Here is a 22,048-nt window from a genome sequence, read left to right on the forward strand (position 1 = left end):
TTGAACTAGGACCAGTGTGCTTAACAGAGAACTGTTAAGTTCTGTTAGTTTAAAAATTCAGAAACTGTTAATTTTAAAATTCAGAATTGCTTTTGCAATGCTGGGGGAAGAGGAACAAGTAGGAAAGACAAAACAGATATGTAAGAAACATGAACCTCCTCTGTTTTCACTGAAAACAAAGAAAACAGCATTTTGCTGAAAATTAATTGATTTCATTTTTGCATATTTTTGCCTATTCTGTTAAGGACATGTTTAAGCACAGTCTGTGTCCTCTGCAGAGCTCAGGAGTGAGTCTTTGAAACTGGGACACCGGGGATGCCACCATCCCCTCCTGCTCCAGACAAACCAGGAGTTTTGCTATCTGACTGCACTGTAAAGTAGGTTGACCTTGGTTAAGTGGGTCCAGAAAATCTTATCTGTTTTACCAGAGTAACTGTCTTTGTGTGTCCTCTATCTGCAGCCTGCAATTTCCTGAGTTACCCCTTGGTTCTTTGTTATGTTAAATAATTGCATTAACATTGGCTACTTTCCAGAATTTAGGGCTCACTGCTGTACCTGGTGAATGTGTAACATTGCCTCTCTCTCCCTGGTTCTCCTGAATTGCTGAATATTGGAAGCAAAACTAATCAGTCCTTCCTCATCACTGGAACAGAACCTGAGCCTTGCCCTGGTTTGCAGTGAAGGTTTGTCCTCTGTTCCCCCCAGCTGTGGCTGGGGAAGCTGTGAAGATTGTCCTCACCAGGGACAGGATTTCAGGGAGCCTGAGCTGGCTGAACAGTGTCTGGCTTGTGCCTAAAGGGTGCAAAAATGGGTTGGAGAATAGGATTGGTATTTGGCCCTAAGACCCTGGATGGGGGCTGCTTGGTCAAACCATGCCTCTGCTGGCAGTGGACAAGTCCCAAACTCACAACAGAATCAAGGTGAGCAGGAGCCCTGGCATGGCTCTAGTTCAGCTTCCTGCTCAAATCAAGAGTAATGTCAAATTATCTCAGGACTCAGTCCAGCTCTGGTCTGGACAGTTCCCACACTGGAGTCCTCACAGCCTCTCTGGGCCCTCCAGTACCCTGAAGAAGAATATTTTTCCTTACATCCAGTCAGGGTTTCCCTTAGCTGCAGCTTGTACCCAGTGCCTTTCACTGTGCACTTCTGGGAAGATTCTGAACTCCATCTTTTACAGCCCCCTTGAGGCAGTTAAAAGCTGGAGAGGATCCCCCCCTTCGTGTTTTTGTCTCAGTCCTGAGCGAGTCCCTCCCTCTACACACAGACATGATTCCCTGTGCACATCAGCAGCAAGTGCAAGCCCTCCATGAAGCTCCTTTCCCAAACCAGTACCAGGCCTCCAGCTGTGGCAAATCTAAGGTTTGTCTGACATGCCAGCCACCACAGGGTAGTTCCCTCATCAACAAGGAGATGTTATGGCTCCTCTGCAAGCTCCCCACTGGCCAGGCTCAGTACCCAGCCACAGGGGGCCATTCCCAGGCAGTCTTGGCCTCCCTTTCAAGCCCAGGTCCCCTGCTTTAGGGACAAGAAAAGGCAAAGATGTGATTGTTTCTTCAGAGCTGAGTACTAAAACTCATTTACACTCCTGCAGTTCTCATCTAGTCAGAATAATATCTCCAGAGTAAAGCCCAGAGAATAATTTGAAGGTGTTAAAGCCACCAGATTCCTCCATCATGGCAAAAAGATGTATTTTCCCCTTTTGTTTCTATCTCCCCTGCAGCAGCCAAATCTGATGGAACCAAAGAGCTTCTGCTGTTTGTGACTGCCATGCTGCTGGTGGCCAGCAAAGATCCCTGCCCTGGTGCCTTGCACGAGCAGCTGGCACTGCAACCAGCCTGTCAACAGAGCCTGGGCCAGCACCCACTTCCCATGAGATCCCTGAGGGAGAAGGGAGGGAGGGAGGGAGGGAGGGATGGATGGATGGATGGATGGATGGATGGATGGATGGATGGATGGATGGATGGATGGATGGATGGACGGATGAGGTCCCAGTGAGTTGTGCCCTTGAGGCAGCACAGCAGTGGGGTTCCTGCACAAGCCATGCACGGTGCAGAGAGGGGAGGCAGCTCCTGCAGCCCGAACTGCAACTGTGTGACTGTGCTCCCCCTGCCAGCACTCCCCCCACATGGAATGGCACAGCTGGGGGAGAGAATCAGCTGTGCAGAGGATCACAGATCAAAAACACTGAGGGATACACCAAGCTTCAGCATGCAAGCAGGCAGGGTTCAGTAAAGCATTCACAGCCTAGCTTGGAGCAGAACTGTTACTGTTTGCCTGGCTTCCTGCCTCATTCTGCTTCTGAAATCATGACATGGGTAGCAGTGCAGGAATCCATGTGCACTTTTGCTGCTTCAGTTATTAAGCATCCACAGTTTTCCTAAATAAATGCTTGGGATCTTCCTGGTGACTGTGTCAATGCTGCTGGCTGAGATTGCTGGCTGTTTTAAATATCCCACTTGGAGAACAACCCCCAGTCCTCTAAAGAGAACAAAAAATCAGTTATTTACTCTCATCATTCTTGCACTTTTTGTCCAACTAACTCCAATGCAGCTGTCATCCAAATAAGTCAATTCAGCATGATAATTTAATTTAGCTTGTAAATGGTGAGAGAAAAAAAAAAGCCTTTTTAAACTGTTTTAGAAACCTCACTATAAATGCAGCCTAACAAGATTGTCCAGCACACTAAGAAGCTAGAACTCCATTCAGAATCTATGAAGAAATCAGCTGAAAATAACTGTGGGCACTGAAGATGCAAAACACTTTAAATATCATTTTATGTGTAGCACACACAATATAATTAGTTAGGGCTCTAGCTTTATCCATAATATGAAAATGGCATAATTAACCCCACTCTTCATCCCAAGCTGAGTATATTTTAAACTTACCCCAGGCTAGCTGAAGATCCTTCAGCACTGGTGGTTGCTAGAGTTGGGAATTAGCAGTGAGCAAGAAAGGAGAGAGAGTGAGTGAGAGAGACAGAGAGAGAGAGAGAGAGCAATGGTGGCTTGACGTTTCCCAGGATGGGACTGTCACATGCTAATCACTGACTTGAGATGCAAGCATAACAAAAACCTTCTAATTATATAATCTTCAGGTCACATCCTCATGTGCCCATGCGAAAACCAGGACTGTGCACTTGGAGGAAGGCGTTGCAGAATTTCTGACTTTTTAATTAGCACTGCACAGGGCTGGGGAGGGAGGGAGGGAGGGCGAGGAGCCCTGGGAAGTGACGGCAGCGGGGCCATGTGGGGCCATGTGGGGCCGTGCTCTGGCTGCTGTGGCCATGCTGCTTTGCCAGGCTCAGGACCTCCTGTGGCACCCAAAAAAGACAACTTCCAGTTGGGGACAGGGAAATGGGACCAGGTCCTCCCTGCCTGCTGGCACCCTGGCTTTCCTAGGGATGCCAGGGCCAAGAAGGTGCAGGGGCCAAGGGCAAGGCTGCCAAAGTAGCCATGGCAGGGGAGCAGCAACACGAACCAGCACTTGAGTATTTTCTGTTTCTTGCTAGATGATGAAAAACTTTCTTTTGAGTAAAAATAATTAAGGGCTTGGAGGGAGCAGCAGCCTCCCCTCCACACCTGCTCAGTTTCTTCCCTAAGGAGGATCAGCCCTTCACTGGAGGGCTCTTTGCTCCAAAGGGAGCATGTGGAGAATGCAAGTAGGGCTGCCAGGGCAGTGCTTGGGCCAGTCCACCGAGCTACTCTGAAGCATAAGAACAGGGAGACATAAAGGAGGAGGCACAGTAACAAAAGGCAGACTAATTTCTCCCTGAAAGGCAAAGATCTGCTTCAAAGATACCCTCCAGGCAGAAAATGTGAAATGTGGAACTCCACAGCCTAAATCAGTATAATTGCTGTGCAGCTGAGATAAATGTGGAGCCCTAGCAAAGGAGCTGAAAGGACAGGCTCCTAAATTAACAGAAGCTCTCTGGCAGATGCTGCTACCTATGAAGTCAAGGTCTAGGGACAGAGGACACAGTATTTCTTTTTTAAGTTTTTTTTAATTTGGTGGTTTTTTGTTTGGTTGTGTTTTGGGGGTTTTTTTTGGTTTTTGTTGTTGTTGTTTTTGTTCAGAAGCAAAATGAAGAAAATATAACAAAATCAACTGTTCCCCTCAAGCACAAACTCAGGTGTCCTTTTGCAGTCTACCTCTAGAAAAGGAGAATGGTGTATGTATGTATGAGAATAGAAGTATTTTCACTTCAAGACAAGAAGGCAGAGGCCAGTTCAGAGGCAAAACCTCATGAGACCATGCAACGCATTTGTAGAGAGCCACTTCTCCCAGAGCTGACTCTCCATCTCCTGTGGACAGGCTGCTCCCAGAGGTGGGTCCATGGAGCACACAAGCCCTGCTGGAGCAGGCACTTTTGGGTGGCAGAGAACATGAGTCAGCAGCATTGCTATGAACCATTCTTCCCCATGTGGGGGTGGTGGGGAAGGAATGCTCTGCCTCTCTGGGGCAGAGCAGACCCAAACGAACCATCAGAGTGGTGGCTGTGGCCACCATCTGCAGAAGGACCTTGAGGAAGCATCCCCATGGCAGGTGTTGTCTCTGGGCTGGGGGCTGTGGTGGTTCTTAAACAGACAAACCAGTGTGTAAATTTTCTTTTTATTTTTGTGGTAGTTTTTTTTCTTTAAACTCCAACCTGATACAGGTTGCCTGGGAGGGTTGTGGAGTCTCCATCCATAGAGTCAAGACCTGACAGGATGTGCTGCAGGGCAGCTGTCATGGGTGACCCTGTGTGTGCAGGGACCTGCATCGAGGCCTTCCCCGCCTCAGTGACAGCTTTGAGGTCTCTTGTCACTTGTGTCACCCTCACCCTGAAACTGGTATCACTTTCCTCCCTTTTAGTCCCACACACTGGGTTTTGCAGTGAAGGTTGGAGAAGACCTCCATGATCACTGAGTACACCCATCAACCAACACTGCCAGGCCCACCAACAACCCATGGCCGTCCCCAAGTGCCACATTCTGGGGTTAACGCTTCCAAGGATGGTGCTTCCCTGGGCTGCCTGCCCCAGTGCTTGGCCACCCTTTCTATGAATACATTTCCTAATATACAATCTAAACCTTCCCTGGCACAACTTGAAGCCCTTTCCTCTCATCCTGTCACTTGTAACCTGGGGGAAGAGGCTGATCCCCACCTGGCTCCTCCTGTCGGGGAACTGCAGAGAGTGATGAAGACCCCCTGAGCCTCCTTTTCTCCAGGCCGAGGCCCCTCAGCTCCCTCAGGAACTTATGGGCTGGTGCAGCGAGCACCTAGCAAGATTTTCAAGCATCGTTCTCGTCTTCACTCGAGAATACGAGAGCTACTTTAAAAACCAGCATGCCTGCTGAGGAACAAACAGCGGTGTCACTGTTCCAGCCCCACACACGGAGATATTCAAACGTACGGCAGCCCAAAGCCACTCGCAACTCCCAGCGCCGGGCCTTGTGCGAGGGGAGCGGGGCGGGGCGGCAGCAGCGGGGCGGGCCGGGCCGGGCGGAGGCGCCGTGGCCCGGAAGGGAAACACCGCGGATCCGGATCGGGGAGTCCGGGAGGTACCGGGCAGGAAGGTGGGAAAGGTGGGGAAAAGGAGTGGTGAAGCTCTGTGGGTGTCACGGTTCCGCGGAGAGCGGGGGTGGAGGGGAAGGGGCTGCGCGGGGGCTCGGCTGAGGGGAGGTGGGCAGGGGATGGGGTCCGGGGAGAGCGGGGCTGGGAGAGGATGGAGGTCCCCAGACAGCCGGGATGGGGAAAGGTGCCGTGGGGAAGGGCGGGACGAGCCGACGGAGCTGCACCGTGCCCGGGGCTCTGTGCTCTGAGCTGAGAGGAAGGAGACGGAACCGTGTGTGACAGAGGCCTCAGGGCACCTGCCACGGTTTCCCTTCTCCCTCCCTCGGGGCACCTGCCATGGTCTCGCTTCTCCCTCCCTCGGGACACCTGCCATGGTTTCCCTTCTCCCTCCTTCGGGACACCTGCCATGGTTTCCCTTCTCCCTCCCTCACTTCTCCCGAATTGCCCCGGGCGGGGTCAGCTTGGCTCTGAGCTCCTGTGCAGCCCCAGTGGAGCTGGAGTGGGGAGAGCGGCCACAAAAGGGGAATTTGCTTCTTTCCCAAGACCTCCTTTGGGCTGTTACTTGTGCGCGGCCACATCGGTCTTGTCCTGGCTGTGGAGGTGCCAGTGCAAAGATGCAGGGAATAAATTCCTGTCGGGCTGCCCACAGCTGCTCACTGTCCCCTGCAATAGCTTCCCGTTAGCAGGAGGTGCCGCAGGAGGATGTATTAATGCTGGGCAGTGCTGATGGGCTGTCAGCGCTGGGAAAGACACTGCTGAGAGAAGGGGAAGAAAAGTCCAGTCCCTCCCCTGGCCAGGCTCTGCAGCATGGGCAGCTCCCTCCAGAAGGGAGCCCAGTGTGAGATTATGTGGAAAAAAACATTGTATCTTGGGCTTTAGCTCCCCTTCCACCTTTTAGTCTCAGCCCTGCACACACTGCTGAGTTCAAAAGTGATGGGGCAGAGGCTTCTGTGAAATCTCCCTTGAAGGTTTGTCCTGTGGGCTTCCGTGTCCAAGAGGGTTCCATCAGAGTGACAGGCTCATGCTTTTGACAGAGAGTTTTGTCAAACTTGCAGCTTATGGCTGAGGAATATTACTTTTGTTTTCTAAAGCCACAGAACTCACTAAACAATGTTCCAGAGGAATACTTTTTGCTCCAGGTGCATACAGACACACCAACATGCAGACAATCAACAGTGGTTTGAGAGGGTGCCTTGTCACATCAAAAAACAAATAATGTGTGCTCAGACATACACATGGTGATGGGCTTAATCACCTTCACAACTAAGGACTGTTTTTTTCCTCTTCTTCCCCAAGGAAACATGAGTTGGTTAGCAAGGAAAAAAGGAAAGCCCAACAGAGGAGGAGGACGAGGCAAAGGAGGCGGTGGAAAACGAGGAGGCGGCAGTGGCCATTCAAACAAGCCTCAGCTTGGTGGAAGTAGGAAATGTTCAACCAAAATTTGGGATGATGGAGATGATTTTTGTCTCTTTGAGGAACCAAGGCTAGAATCCAGGTATTTCTGTTGGTTTGGGGGGGTTGGCAGAGAGGTGTTAGGGATACTCTGGACCATTTGAGATACTTTTTGTATGTTGACATCCGTAGGCATTTGGGGCTGGTTTTTGGACATGTTTGAATATAGAGACGAGTGAAAGAGTGGTGTAAGTGTTTCAGTATGAAGCAGTTTTTACATGACTGTTTTGATTAATGTTTTATGGATTTGATACCTAGCTAAGTGTTTTATTTTTTAAAGATTATAACCTCTGATTTTCTTCTTTGGTCATAAAGTAATTTCAGGACATTTTTGGTCAGAACACATTAATAAACACAGGATATTAATATTTGTATATTACAAAACAGAAGCTGGGCCACGGAAAATCAGCAATTTAGAATTATTTTAGTATCTTGTGTATGTTCTGACCCATCTAGCTTAGAAATATGTGGTTGTATTGTAGTCTAAGAACAGCTTTACCTAGCAAAGTGTTCAGTAAATAATTTTGGATTCAACACAGGATACAATACATGTATGTGCATGTGTGTGCAGATAAAGACTCACAAATCATGATCACATAAGAGTGACTCCAGCTGAATAATGCTTAGGTGATGGATTTATCTTATTTTGATTTTCCTGTTTTGAATTATAAATTTGGGCCGCAACATCCCAATTCAGTCAAGAACGTTTGAGCCAGCAGATAACTCATGATTGTGTCCTATTTTAATTTTCAGATCAAGTGCCCCTGCCAGAAGAGGAGGGCAGATGAAGCAGAGACCTGAAGCAAGAATGCCTCTGCAGACCATACACATGACATCAGAGAACCAGAGAAGAGTGAAAGAACTCCTTCAAGAGCTGCAAGGGCAGGAGCTGGCACCTGAATCAGAGTTAGTTTACATGGAGGCACTACTTCCAGCTTCTCTGCATGAGCATGCTTTAGCAGGCATACTGTTAGAAACAGTATTTTTCCCCTTAACTTTTAATTATATCTCAAATCCTATGGTTTTGACTCTGCTTTCTTAATAGTCTACAATATTAACTCTGGGAAAGGAGTAGCCAAATCTACCATTTAAATGAAGGACTTAAAACTGCAGAGGCAGAGTTTTATGTCTACTCAGCATTTTAATTTTGTTTCATTTTAACTTGATAACTCTTTTTATCAGTGTAGCTGGAGAAGATGATGATGAGCCTGACTACCTGGATGATGAACAGTGCTGGTCAACAGAACAGGAAGCTTCTGATGCAATGCCAAGGTTGTCTGCTGAGCCAGCTGAGCACAGAATTGTGGACAGTGAAGTGTCTTCATTTGCTGTGCACAAACTCTCCAGGTGATGCTTTACTGAATAGTTTGTATCATCAAGAGGTAGATCCCTGGTGTCAGTACTCTGTAAGCTCTCCTTGAGTTCTTCATCCATTTTGCTCAGATGTTAATAGTTATTCAGTACTTTTGCTTGTTTCGGGAGCATTTTATATGTGACAGCTTTTTCTGAAGAGTTTAATTTCTGTAGTGGAGTGGGGAAATCAAACCCTGAAACTGTGAAATGCTGCATTCTGAGGTGTGAGGCAGTGCCATGCATGCTGCCTTGCTGTGGTTATTTTGCTTCACACAAGCCTCTCACTCACTTGTTGCCCTGTTTTCTGTTTTGGTGCAGGTATGGTTTTGACTGTGAGCGCTGCAGGGCGGTGCTGAGATCCTGCAATGGTAATATTGGGGCATCACTGGAGGATTTGCTATTGCAGTGCTTCTCTGAGAGGTATGGGGAGAAGATGCAGGTTTCTGCAGCAGCAGCTGAAGCCAGTCAAGAGGAGTGTTTAGAGCAGAGACAAGAAGAAGCTTTTGCCCTCCGGTCAATTTATGGAGAAAAATTTGTAGAAAGGATTAAAAATCGTGTTTGGACTTTCAGTTTGGAATTGGACTACCTGGCACACAGGTTCAGTAAATCTAAACAAAAAAGTACAAGGGACACAGCAAAACAGACTTCAAAGGAAATATGTAAATTTTATCTCCAAGGAGGCTGCAGGTTTGGTTCAAAATGCAGATTTAGACATGAATTCCCTCCAAACACATCCAAGAACTCTGTAGACGATGCTCATCTCAGACATAATGATGGTCCCGTCTATGAACTTGAAGTGAGATTTCCTGATGAGAACAAGTATCCTCTTCAAGCACCTCTTGTGGCTTTTTACTCCACTGATGAGAATCTGCCTCTTGCTTGTCGTCTGCACATTGCTGAGTTCCTCTTTGGAAAGGCCTTGGCAGCTGCAGAGTCTCATGAGCCAGTGGTGTACACCTTGGTGACTTGTTTGGAAGATGAACACGAGATCAGTGAGCTCCTGAGCAATACTCACCACAAGTTCAGTGTTCCTCCTGTCCCCCTGCTGGCAGCACCTCCTGTAAAGCCACAGACAGAGAGTGCAGCTCCTTCAAATCAGCAGGCTGAAGGTACACCAAATCTCCTTTAGGGTTTCTGGGCTAAGAACAGTCAGAAAGATTTAAAAGGAAAAAAGAGAGATAAGGCAGAGCCCCCAGTTCAGCCATCTGTTCCAAATCTATTTCTGGAGATTGAAGTCATGTGGTGAGCCAGATCCATGATCTGTCTGTGCCTCAGGAAGTTCCTTCTGTAATCAAGCTGCAGCAGAAGGTTTTGTGCTGCCCAGAACTGAGTTCTGGGAGCAGTTTGGTTTGGCAGAGTGAGAGATGCCCATTGCCACACACTCAATGGAAAGCACTGAGGGATGTGAACTCAGAATGGACCAGAGAAGTATGCTTGGAAGGGAACAGGGAAGGTTGTTTGCAAGCTTTGCTGCATCTGTGGCTCATCAATTCAGAAACCTCTTTTTTTAGATTATTTAAAATTACCAGCAGCTCCTCAAAATTAACTTACAAAGGTGGATTTAAGGCTGAGCAAATGTGGAAAGTGGTTATAGAGTGTTGTTCAAGTATCATCCCTTTCTGTTTATGCTGGTGCAGGCAGGTTGATTTCACAGGGGGAGAGTTGAGTCTGTGTCACTTGTGGCAGGGTGACTTTCCAGCTCTCAATTCCAAACCTACTTTTATCTAAGGCAACTCAATGCACTTGAACACTTTTTTCAAGACAGTGTTCAAGTGCATTGAGTTGTAGAGCTCTTAAATAGTGACAAACTGTGGTTTTTCTGCAGTAAGACAAAGTGTTCCATTTTTTGAACACCTCTGCAGAAAGACAGCTTTGTTCCAGAAACTAAGATCCCAAATAATTTTCTTTAGTTATAAAATATTCCTTATGTTATAAAATACCTCTTTTTTTTTTTTTTTTTTTTTTTTTAGTAAAAGTAGCCTTAAAACTTTCAAGGGCTGGCTGGCAGTCTGAACAAATCCTGCTTCAGTTGATAGGCAAAGGCACTGAAGTACCTGGTCCAGTTTCAGCTTTGGTTTAAAAGTATTAGTCAGTGACTTAACACTTAATTAATTAAAACTACCCTAATTTATAGGCATTTGGTACTGCATAGAAGGGGTTGTGTGTTGGAGAATTGAGCTGAGGCACATGGAGAATTTGCAGGAAGGCAAACCACGTAACCATGTGTGGCCACCCAGACCCTGGTGCAGGGGTGGGGACAAGTGGGATGGGTCTGGAGAAGCTGTGGGTGATTTGGTGAGGTGAGGGGAGGTTTGCTGGGGGTGTTGAACTAAATGCATGTCAGAAACAGTCCTGCAGACCCTCAGGCCCAGTCTAACAAGGTTCTTTGTTGGAAATGCTGCTGGAACTTGTCCCTCTTTCCTTCATTGACTGTTCCTTAGTAATAACAATATTTAACTGTACACTCAAGCCTCAACAGTGTCAGAGCCTCAGGAAGAAGAGGTGGTGGCAGAAGAGGAGGAGGAAGAGCCTGAACAAGTTGTTGTGGAGAATGAGAGTTATGTGAACTTGAAAAAGAAGCTTTCCAAAAAGTATGATGTGCAGGCAAAGTCTGTGTACAACGAAAATGTCAAAATCTGCGCGCAGTTTCGGCAGAAAAAGGTACAGTGTGCAGAACACAGTTTTGTTTCCTACTTTAGAGAAATAAATATTACAGAGACAAGCTGTTGTTTCAGATGGTTCTGTTCCATCCCAGTGGTGTTCTTACGGCTGTGCTGTCTTTGTCCATCAGTCTTCCAGGCACTTTCAGTCCATGCTCTATGAAAGGCAGAAGCTCCCTGCGTGGCAAGAGAGAGAAAATATTCTGGGCTTGCTTGAGAGCCACCAAGTTCTTGTTGTGAGTGGCATGACAGGGTAAGAGTGTGATTGCACATCCAGACTTTATACATCAAAGTATACACAGAATAACATGAAATATGATCCATGTTCTGGGAAGGTTGGAGTGGTGGCTCATCTGTGACCAGTGTAACCAGTGACAGCAGTCCTAGGTGAACTGCATGTGAGGATCACACTTATAAAATAAAGCAAATTTCCAGTGGAATGCTGTCAATTTATGTGGGTGGAAGGTGTTGCATTTGTGGAGTTTTAATTAACTCCTGATTTTGTTGTGCAGATGTGGGAAAACCACTCAGATTCCTCAGTTTATCTTGGATGCTTCATTGCAAGGCTCTCCAAGTAGAGTTGCAAACATCATCTGCACTCAGCCTCGCAGGATCTCTGCCATTTCTGTGGCTGAACGTGTAGCCAAGGAAAGAACAGAAAGGATTGGACTCACTGTTGGATATCAGATCCGTCTGGAAAGTGTCAAGGTACGTATGCTTTGCTTGCTGGTTCTCATTTACTCCTATTAAAATGTGCTTAGTGCTTCTTTAGTGTACAGAATCTCTGCCCTAAACCTGCCATGCAGTGAGATAAGCAAGTTTGTATCATCTATATTTATAAAATACTATGAAACATGTTCTCTATTTTATTTCATCTCAAGTTGCACAGTTCACTTTGCAGAATGAGAGTGCAGTGCTGTGGCTTGTGGGTTTGCTTTTTGTTGAGGACGTGAAGGGGTTTGAGAGTGTGAGTAATCCTGCTGTCCTTTGGAAGGCTGCTGGCTGCTTTTCTGCCTGTTGCCATTCCCATATGTCTCCCAAATGGAGACTGAGGGTGCAGCTACAGCCAGACAGAAACTGCTGTGTTGGAAGTGAAGTTTTGTCTGTGTTGCAGCTGATTGCTTTTTCCAAGATGTATGCTAAAAAAGAGACTCACCAGATCTTCCTAGGAAGAGAGATCTGAGCTGTTTATCAGAAAACAGTATCCACAGAAAAAGCAGTTCATATTTTTTGATAGGTAGCAATGTCCCTTGGTAATGAGCAGGTGTTGTCAGTGTCAGTCAAGAAATAAAAATCCATCTCCAGCAGGGCTTGCTTGTTCTCTCTCATTCAAACCTGGCCCTGAGCTGAAACCAAATGCTTTACAGCAGCACATATTCTCTTTGCACTGTGTTAATTTGCCCAGAGTGAACTGAATGCTTTGTCTTACCCTTCAAGTCCTCAGCTACCAGGCTTTTGTACTGCACTACTGGTGTGCTGTTGAGAAGGCTGGAAGGAGATCTGACTTTGCAGGGAGTCACTCATGTTATTGTTGATGAAGTTCACGAAAGAACAGAAGAAAGGTAAATAATCTCTTATCCTGTAAGCAAAATGAAGAAACACAGTCAAAGGTGGCTAAGGTGCTAGTAGCTGATCCTGTGGCAGTGGTATGGGATGGTGGAAGGAGTCTGGGGGCAGTAGGAAATTGTGCTGCAGCAGCTTGTGAGAAAGCACATCTCTCAGAAATTGCTGTGCCTCCAAAGCACCCTCACATTGCAGCAGTGTTGCAAAGAGGTTTTGGATAGGGCTGGAGGGTTAAGTAACTTTTTAACCAAAGCTGTTTCTTACAGTTTCCTTGTTTCAACTTTTATCAAATACCATAATTCTTCACATGCAGGCTTCATCAGAGCAAGGGACAAATGCTCCCATTTCCTTCCAGTCTGTAGATTTTACTAGACAGTCTCATCCTATCCTGCTCTAGCCTCCTGCAGTTTTACCTCACTTTCCTGCTGATCACAGGCAAAAGATGATGTCTGTCAGTATCTCTGTAAATTAAATGGCAAGCATCCTTTTCTTTGTTTTCCTTGTCAAACACTGCAGTGCAATGGGTTTCTGAGAGGCTTTGTCTCTTACCCATTATTCTGCAGCTCAAGTGGTATTTTAGCCACTTAAAAGTGCTTGTGTCTCTCAAGGATTCCTCTTCCTTCTCATTTAAAATCACTTCAAGCCAGTCTTCTAGTCATGCCACAAAAGCTATAAATATAGAGGAAAAATAAAGTGAGCAGGGAAGAGTGGGTAAGTTTGAGTAACTCTTCCAGTGAAGAAGAGGAGCACAAAGGACTCATCTGTTACTTTGAGTTAATTTCTTATCTGATGTTCCTGTGTTGTCATTAATGTAAGTCATTTATAAACTTTTTGTTTAAATGGTTTTGCTGAATAATCCTGACACTCCAGTAAGGGACAACCAGAAAAGAGTCAGATTTGCAGATTGCTTTTCACTGGGCCATTCCAACAAGCTCATGCTTCTGTGGTGGTGTTGCCTTGCTCTTGAAAACACCAGGAAGGTGGACAGATGGGAGAAAAATAACCTGAAAGTTAATGCTGAAGACACTCAAGTGTTCTTGTGCCTGCTTTCTTCAGTGACTTCCTGCTGCTGGTTTTGAAGGATATAATGGTTCAGAGGCCAGACCTGCGCATTATACTGATGAGTGCCACCCTGAATGCTGAGCTTTTCTCTCAGTACTTCCACTCCTGTCCAATCATCAACATACCAGGTGAAAACCATTCATTTTTATTGTCATTCACCACTTTAGAGATTTGATTTCACCATTTCTTTTTGCAAAGTGTTTCTCAATTCATGATGAGGATGTATGCCAGAAATTTGATGCTGAAGACTTAGAGGGAGAGACTGATGAGATTTAGGAGAGAAAGGACTTGGAAATGTTGACATTTTTGTGCTGTCTCTGTATTTCTCAGAATTTCTCTCCTCAGAAGACAATCATTATATGGTGTGTGCATGACATGCTTCCCTGGGTTAGATTCACCACAGCTGAAGACTCTCCTGTATCCTTGTGAGAAAAGGATCAGTGGGAAGGTCCAGCTGGATGTGTACACATTTAGCCCAATGTGCCTTTTAAATTGCTGAGTTATGGTGTGGAGCTGGAGGGGAACATGGGTGTGTTCCCCCAGGTGTATCTGCCATTCTCTACCTGTGTGAGTGCATTGTGCATGTTACCCTGGAATCCTAGATTGGTTTGGGATGGAAGGGCCCTTAGAGTTTCACCCCTGCCATGGGCAGGGATGTCCTGTCTCTACACCAGGTTGCTCAAAGCCCCATCCAACCTGGCCTTGAACACTCCATGCTTGGAAGACACCCACTGTTTGTCCTAGTCAGAAATTGTGTTGAGGAGTGCAGTGTAGATGAGAGCTGTGCAGCCAGTGCATGGCATAATAACCTGTATAAAATTACAATAATCTTTGGTATTTTTCCTCTTTTCTCCATGCTGTTGTGTAGATAGATTTATTGTGTAGATAGATTTATTCTCGTGTTTTCTTTCAGGGCGAACGTTTCCTGTGGACCAGTTTTTTCTGGAAGATGTGATTGCAATGACAAGGTGTGAAATTCACACATTCTCAGATGTATTTGGGTGGTGAGGTTGAGGTTACACTTTTGACCTTGAGACTGCACTAGTTCTGGGCATTTATTTTAAATGTAAATCCTCTCAGATCTCCCTCATCACCTGCACTCTTGGAGCTCTACTAAAGCACCTTGACCTTCATATTATCTATGATTTGTACAAAGTTCCTATCAGACTTAAAAATATTTTAGATACCCTATCTCTGTAGTTAATTATTAGAGGGAGACTGTTAGGCTTCTTTCCACACTACCAAATGTTCTTTTGCTGCCCAGGTATGTTTTAGAGGACAACAGTCCCTACAGGAGGAAGGTAAAGCAAGAACAGAGTGGGAGGCACAAAAGAACTGCATTTGAAGAAGTAGAGGAGGACCTGAGGCGTGCTGGCCTTCTGGAAAGCACTGACACCGTGGTCAAAGATTCAGACCCAGACCAGAAATTAACTCTGAAGCAGCTCCTTACACGATATAAAGGTGAACTCCTTCTTAAATTTAATAAATTGGCACACAGACAACGTGGGATATTATCACTGTAGGCTGAATGCTTATCTACAATTCAGAGTTTTGCTCTTGTGAAGTTCTAGATGAGAAACTTCCTTCTAGTTTAAAAAAAAATAAAAGAGAACCTATTGTTCTCTTAAACTACAAGCAAAGATCTTGGCTGAAACTAGCTCTTAGCATCTGAAAATGGACAATTTTCAGCTACTGTCTCTTTCCATCCCTTTTCAGATGCTTTGTTAGTCCCGCTTTACTCTCTGTATCTGTTCTTGCTGAAGCAGCTTTGCTTGAGGCACAGCATGGATCTGCCCTCTTCAGCTCTTTAAACAAAGCTGTAACTGCTCCCATGCATCCACAGATGTTTTTTCCAAGGCATGGATTTACTGCATCTTTTCTTTTTTCCCAGGAGTTAGCAAGGCAGTGTTGAAAACAATGTCTGTCATGGACTTGGACAAAGTTAATCTAGAATTAATTGAAGCCTTGCTGGAATGGATAGTTGCTGGCAGACATTCATACCCCCCAGGTAATTTTATTGTCCTTGGGAGATAAATGAAAGAAGATTCTTGGAAGTTTCTTGGACAGCCCAAAGCTAATGATTTTCATACAGAGGTTCTGTAGCTACTAACTATTTTTGCAAAAAATAAATTGCTAGTTGAGTTCCAAAGCTTGTGATGTACATGGGAGGGGGAAGGTGAGAAAATTGTCTACCTTGAGAAGTCTTTTGTGAAGGACTGTTACAGCCTGTGTGCTTTTTTAGTACAATAATTGCACATTAATAAAATATTGTGCTGTCCTTTTTGTTGAGTGATTTTTAATTTATTTTTTTATCTACATACATAGGTGCTGTGTTGATATTTTTGCCTGGCCTAGCAGAAATCAAGATGCTTTATGAGCAGCTTCAGACTAATGCTCTTTTTAATAACAGGCACAGCAAGAGGTAAGGCAGAAAAGCTCCAAAACTGTCAGTCTTTACCCATAAATAAAGAGTCATTTCCTGCACAAAGCCTGCAGGGATAAATTAGCTTGATTAAATGTGTGAGCTGACTCCAGTCAGGGTAAATCCTTTTCTATCTTGTTGGCTCCCTTCTTTTGTTTTTCTCCTCAGCTCAGGATGGTCACTTGTTGAAGTTCTCAGAGACACTAGTGAGGAGTGGTTTCCATTTTGTGCTCTGCATGGTCCAGGCTGCTGAAATCTCAGAATGTTTGCTGAGTTACATTTAGTTGTGGTTGTGTTTGGCCTTGGATGGTTACAAGAAGTAACACTCTGGGCAGTATCCAGTGAGGCAAAAGTGTGTGCAGGCAGATTGTTCCCAAGAAGGAAGAGGCTGGAGATTCCCTGAGCATCTTGTCCTGTTGTCCTTGCAGGTGTGTAGTTTATCCACTTCATTCCTCACTGTCCAGTGAAGAACAGCAGTCTGTGTTCCTCAGGCCTCCTGCAGGAGTCACCAAAATCATCATCTCCACCAACATTGCAGAGACATCTGTCACCATCGATGACGTGGTCTATGTGATTGACTCTGGAAAAATGAAAGAGAAAAGGTACTGACATTCATTCCTTGGGGGTTGGTAAACTGTGTCAAGCCTTCAGTTTTCCAAAGAGCTGGGAAAAACTGGAAGGAAACTTGGGCTGTAGAAAGCTGCCATGAGTTGGAGAAAGCCAGTCTAAGCTCAGCTCCAAGTGCAGGGGTGGGAATTGTATCCATACAGAAGTCGGCAGCATCTGCCTGCTCAGCCTCCAGCCTGTTCTCTGTGCACTCTTTACAAAGGTGGGTGACAGGACAAGGGGTGAAATGGCTTCAGACTGAAAGAGGGCAGGTTTAGATTGGATGTTAGGAAGAAATTCTTCACTGTGGGGAGGCACTAGCACAGGTTTTCCAGAGAAGCTGTGGCTGCCCCATCCCTGGAAGGTTCAAGGCGAGGTTGGAGAGGACTCTGAGCAACCTGGTCTAGTGGGAACTGTCCCTGCATGTCCCAGAGGAAGTTGAAATGTGATGATCTTTAAGATCCCTTCCAAGCCAAACCATTCTGTGGCTGTGTGGATACAAGCCTTTGTCTTGCTCTCCTGTAGATATGACCCAAGCAAAGGAATGGAAAGTCTGGAGGACACCTTTGTGTCCAAGGCCAACGCTCTGCAGAGGAAAGGGCGGGCAGGACGTGTGGCCTCGGGCGTCTGCTTCCACCTCTTCAGCAGCCACCACTACAACCACCAGCTTGTAAAGCAGCAGCTGCCAGAAATACAGAGAGTGCCCCTGGAGCAGCTCTGTCTGAGGTGAGCTCTTGTGTTTCCTGAAGAAGCCAGCGTGCAGAATGTCCTTCCTTGGCTGCAGGGAGCACCTGCCACAACCCACAGCAAGCACCCTCATCATGCAAACATTAAAGGAAGAGGCCTTCCTGTCCCTGCTGCACACTGTGCACCCCTTTGTACTGAAAGGAAACAGAGCAGCATCAGTTACAGTTGCAGTAAAAACTTTATTTCAAACCTCAGTGTGCTAAATAGAAATCTGTTCTTACAGACTCACTACTCCACATTGCTCCCTGATTCAGCTTTGTGTTACAGGTCCTCTTCTAGGGAGTGTGTGCTTCAATGCATGCTTTCTCTTTGCTTTCTTCAATCTGTTTTTACAAAAGCTTGGGTTTTTTATCCTGTTTATGGAACTAAGCTGCTTTTTTTCTTTCTTTCTTTTGTCTTTTTAACTTTCCCTCCTCTCCTCTTAAGAATTAAGATCCTGGAGATGTTTTCTGAGCAGTCTCTTCACTCTGTCTTGTCACGGCTGATCGAGCCCCCCAGGACCGAGTCCTTGCAGGCATCGAAGGTGCGGCTGCGGGACCTGGGAGCGTTAACTCCAGAGGAAAAGCTCACTCCTCTGGGATACCACCTGGCCTCGCTGCCTGTGGATGTCAGGATTGGCAAGCTCATGCTGTTTGGCACCATCTTCCGCTGCCTGGATCCTGCACTGACCATAGCAGCCAGCCTGGCCTTTAAGTCACCTTTTGTAAGTATTCTTAACCTGAGGGTGTTTTTGTGTGGCAGAAAAATGCTCTTGCGACTTGCAGCACGCTACACTTGATATTTTAATTCTTCTTTTTAGCCCAAATTGTTTATGTGTTAGTGCAGTGCTTGTTAAAACAGCCCAGTTATAAGCAGAAGTTCAAAACCATGTGGTAGCAGCAAGAGTGGTATTTATATACAGTAGAAACAGTGAATATTATTTTTGATAATTCTTTTAGCTAAGAAGTGCACTCATTTTGTCTGAATTTGGTGTGAAAACTACTGGTAATATAAATTGTGAAATAGTGATAATGGATGGAGCTGGCACATCTGAGCTGTGAATGCAGAGGTCAGTTTGGATGTCTGTGTCTTCATTGTCACTTTGACTATTGAATCAGGTGCTCTTTTGAATGCCTCGTATTTTCTGTTATCCACAGGGAAAATTTGCATTCTGACCTGTGAGCTGCTGTGAAAATACCAAAGAGAATGTGCCATGTAGCTCTAGAATGGCTCATCCAAGTGGTGAGGGGAAGAACACACTAACCTGTTACTGCCTGTCTAGGTGTCACCATGGGATAAAAGGGAAGAAGCAAACAAAAAGAAGCTGGAGTTTGCAGTAGGAAACAGTGACTACCTGGCTCTTCTCCAGGCCTATAAGGTGAGTTAAAACTCAGTAGCCTCTCTTGGGGCTTTGTGATGTGTTTGATATCCAACCAGAAGTGTTTTATTAAAGCCTTCCTCCCATCCTCTCAATCAGGGATGGCGTTTAAGTATCAAAGAGGGCTCTCAAGCAAGCTACAACTACTGCAGGGAGAACTTCCTGTCAGGAAGAGTCCTTCAGGTAGGCCAGTGTTTGTCCCTGGCACAGGGACTGGCAGAATCCCAGTGACAGAAATGAGCCACTGGGGAAGACTCTTCATGCTGGGTGTGGCAGCCATCACAGTGCTCTGTGTGTTGCAGGAAATTGCCAGTCTGAAGAGGCAGTTTGCAGAGCTGCTTTCTGACATTGGCTTTGTGAAGGAGGGATTGAGAGCCAGGGACATTGAGAAGAGGTGGTCCCAAGGAGGCGATGGCGTGTTGGATGCCACAGGAGAGGAGGTAACTCACAGCATTTCATCCGTGCAGTTTTCATGTGGGCTGCCTTCAGAAAGACTGGGGCCAGACATGTCTGGGGGTTCCATGATGATCAGGGTGATCAGGGTTTGGTGTTGTAGGATTCCTGTGCTTTGGGACAGATTGTGCTTGCTTTCTCTAGGGTGCAAGCCACTTTGTAGCCAGATGTCAGAGAACAATTCAGCTGGGCACCAGGACAGTGGTGGCCAATTTGTTCCATTGATAGTGGGTGAAACACAGCTCAGGTCCAACCTGAGGCTGCAGGAGCAGTGACTTGTCCTCCTCTACAAAGCACAGGAGTGCAGCAGTAAAAGTGAACTAATTTCAGGAATTCAGTCATTCCTGGAGCAGGGTTTTACCTTTACAGACTGAACTATAGGATCCCTAATGATCCCCTATTGATTTCACAGGCAAATTCAAATGCAGATAACATCAAGCTGATCTCAGCTATGCTGTGTGCTGCACTGTATCCCAATGTTGTCCAGGTAAAAGAATGGTTTTTCATTTTCCCTTCTTTGATCTAGCATACCCACACACCCTGCTTTCATTTGGGCTCAGTGTGGCAGCCTTGAGCCTGGCTTAGGTTGCCAGTTTGCTGCTTATGGTGTCAGAGCTCCAGTTTGTAGTGCTTGACTGCTGCTGTTCCTACAGGCTGATTTCAGTGTCACACAGAAGCCAGCAGGAAATGTGAATTTACTTAAAATTACACCTTTTTAGAAGGCTGAGGTTACAAAGGAAGTCAGGGTTGGACAGCATGTGTCTCCAGTGACTTGACATGTTGCTACTACAGAATTTCTGATTTTGAAAAATTTAAAATGTGAAGTTAAAAGGTTTTCTGGTGCAGCAGATTTTTATAACCTTTTTTCTTACCATACAGGTGAAAAAGCCAGAGGGTAAATACCAGAAGACCAGTACAGGAGCAGTCAAAATGCAACCAAAAGCAGAAGAGCTGAAGTTTGTTACTAAAAATGATGGTTATGTTCATATTCATCCTTCGTCTGTGAATTATCAGGTCAGGATGCTTCTTTCTGCAAAGCATGCTCTCTTTTTATCAAAGAAATCACTTCTGCTTGAGTGTTTAAAATTACAGTGAGGATCCCTATTATTGTTTAAAATAAAAAATCTTAATGATTGAACAGTCCTGCGTTAGGACTGTAAGTAACAGTGCATTCCTGAGTTAGGAGTGTGCTCCTGGACACAGAGTTAAACTGCAGCCAACAGTTGTTAGCAGCTCTTTTGGGTCTCCAGGAGGGTCTGTCAGTGCTGCAGAAGAGGCAGAGCTGGCCCATGTGGCAGAGGCAGGAAGAGCAGTGTCACTCTGACCAGGCTGCTGTGTCCCTGTCCCAGACCAGGCACTTTGAGAGCCCGTACCTGGTGTACCACGAGAAGATCAAGACGAGCCGCGTGTTCATCCGGGACTGCAGCATGGTGTCCGTGTACCCGCTGGTGCTGCTGGGCGGCGGCCAGGTGCACATGCAGCTGCTCAAGGGCGACTTTGTCATCTCCCTGGACGACGGCTGGATCCGCTTCGTGGCTGCCTCTCACCAGGTGAGGAGGAGGAGGAGGAGGAGGGGCCGTGCCGGGAGAGCTGCAGGGCTGGGCTGCAGCTGAGCCTTACCGCTGTCTCTGCTTTACCGTGTGCCAGGTGGCTGAGCTGGTGAAGGAGCTGCGCTGCGAGCTGGACCAGCTGCTGCAGGATAAAATCAAGAACCCCAGCATGGATTTGTGCATGTGCCCCCGAGGCTCTCGGATCATCGGGATGATTGTCAAGCTTGTGACCACGCAGTGACATCAGAACAGTTTGCTGTAAGGATCACCCATGGCTGCTGCCTGAGAACAAACCAAGTAACATCGGTGTCCTGACGTATTTATTGGTCCAAACTGTGGCACTGACCTCTGGAAAAACAAGTTGGCAACTGTACTGTTGAGTTTTGGGTTTTTGTTTGTTGGCTCGTTGAAATTAAGGTGGCTTACACTATATTCTGGGAAAATGGCAGCTCTTCCAGAAGGAATAGAAACCTGAGTGTTTTTTATGGGACTGTGCCCTGGTAGTAGTGTTTTCTGGTCACACAAACACCTGCTATCCAGCTGTTTCTTGTAATAGTCACAGCTGGAGGCAGCATGTGGCATAGGGAGCTGTTCCCAAATTGGTTTAAACTCAGTCTACATTTTAACTAAGACTTTACTGAGGCAGTTTTGGCTGACCAGGAATCCTGTTTTACAGTTGAACCCAAAGCCCTTGTACAAGTGAGCACCTTTAGATTTGCATTGAGGCTCTGCAATGTCCTGTGGTAAGGAGATGTCCTGGATCAGTCAGTGTGGTTTTGGATCAGTGCAGGTTACTCTGGTGGCAAGATTAAACTCCAAGACAGTATGGACATTTTCCCTGAACAGAGGCTGTTCCAGCCCTTCCTGCACTGGGAATAAGTAAAACAGCTGAGATGGGACTGCTGTAGTGCATTAATATGAATTCTTGGCAGATGCCATTGCTAACATGTTCTGGGATGGGGTATCCTTCTGCCACCCTGCACAGCTGGAATGAAGTCCCACTTTTGGAAGCTTTCAGCCAAACTCCTGCTCTGAGGATTGGGCTGCTGTAGCAATAATGAATTATTATTTCCTCCCTTTGGCCTTGCTTTTAATTGCAGTGCTGAGCATTGCTGCAGCCAAGCTGCTCAAATACCAAAATGCCTTAAGTGACAGGACTGGGCTGTCACCTTTGTGTCACCAGAGTGAACACTGCCTCCAGCACCAGTCTGATCTACAACCTTCAGCCTGAGGCATGATGAGTGGAGGGAGGGACATTGTTAGGAGTTTG

At 46.1% G+C, this 22,048-nt stretch overlaps 1 protein-coding gene across 1 annotated transcript; it reads left to right on the forward strand.

Annotated features, from left to right (window-relative positions):
- Positions 1-5,502: 5,502 nt before the first annotated feature.
- DHX57 (DExH-box helicase 57) lies at positions 5,503-21,156 on the forward strand. Its single transcript, XM_058019604.1, has 24 exons — positions 5,503-5,555; positions 6,850-7,048; positions 7,759-7,911; positions 8,188-8,352; positions 8,677-9,467; positions 10,829-11,019; positions 11,150-11,271; positions 11,531-11,726; positions 12,456-12,580; positions 13,638-13,771; positions 14,557-14,611; positions 14,908-15,104; positions 15,535-15,651; positions 15,969-16,065; positions 16,494-16,667; positions 17,197-17,397; positions 17,845-18,121; positions 18,680-18,775; positions 18,875-18,958; positions 19,078-19,215; positions 19,641-19,715; positions 20,108-20,242; positions 20,578-20,778; positions 20,876-21,156. Exons 2-24 carry the CDS (start codon positions 6,855-6,857, stop codon positions 21,017-21,019), a joined length of 4,062 nt encoding a protein of 1,353 aa, XP_057875587.1. The 5' UTR covers positions 5,503-5,555; positions 6,850-6,854; the 3' UTR covers positions 21,020-21,156.
- Positions 21,157-22,048: the final 892 nt, after the last annotated feature.

This window comes from Melospiza georgiana, chromosome 3, assembly GCF_028018845.1.
Source record: "Melospiza georgiana isolate bMelGeo1 chromosome 3, bMelGeo1.pri, whole genome shotgun sequence".
NCBI lineage: Eukaryota > Metazoa > Chordata > Aves > Passeriformes > Passerellidae > Melospiza > Melospiza georgiana.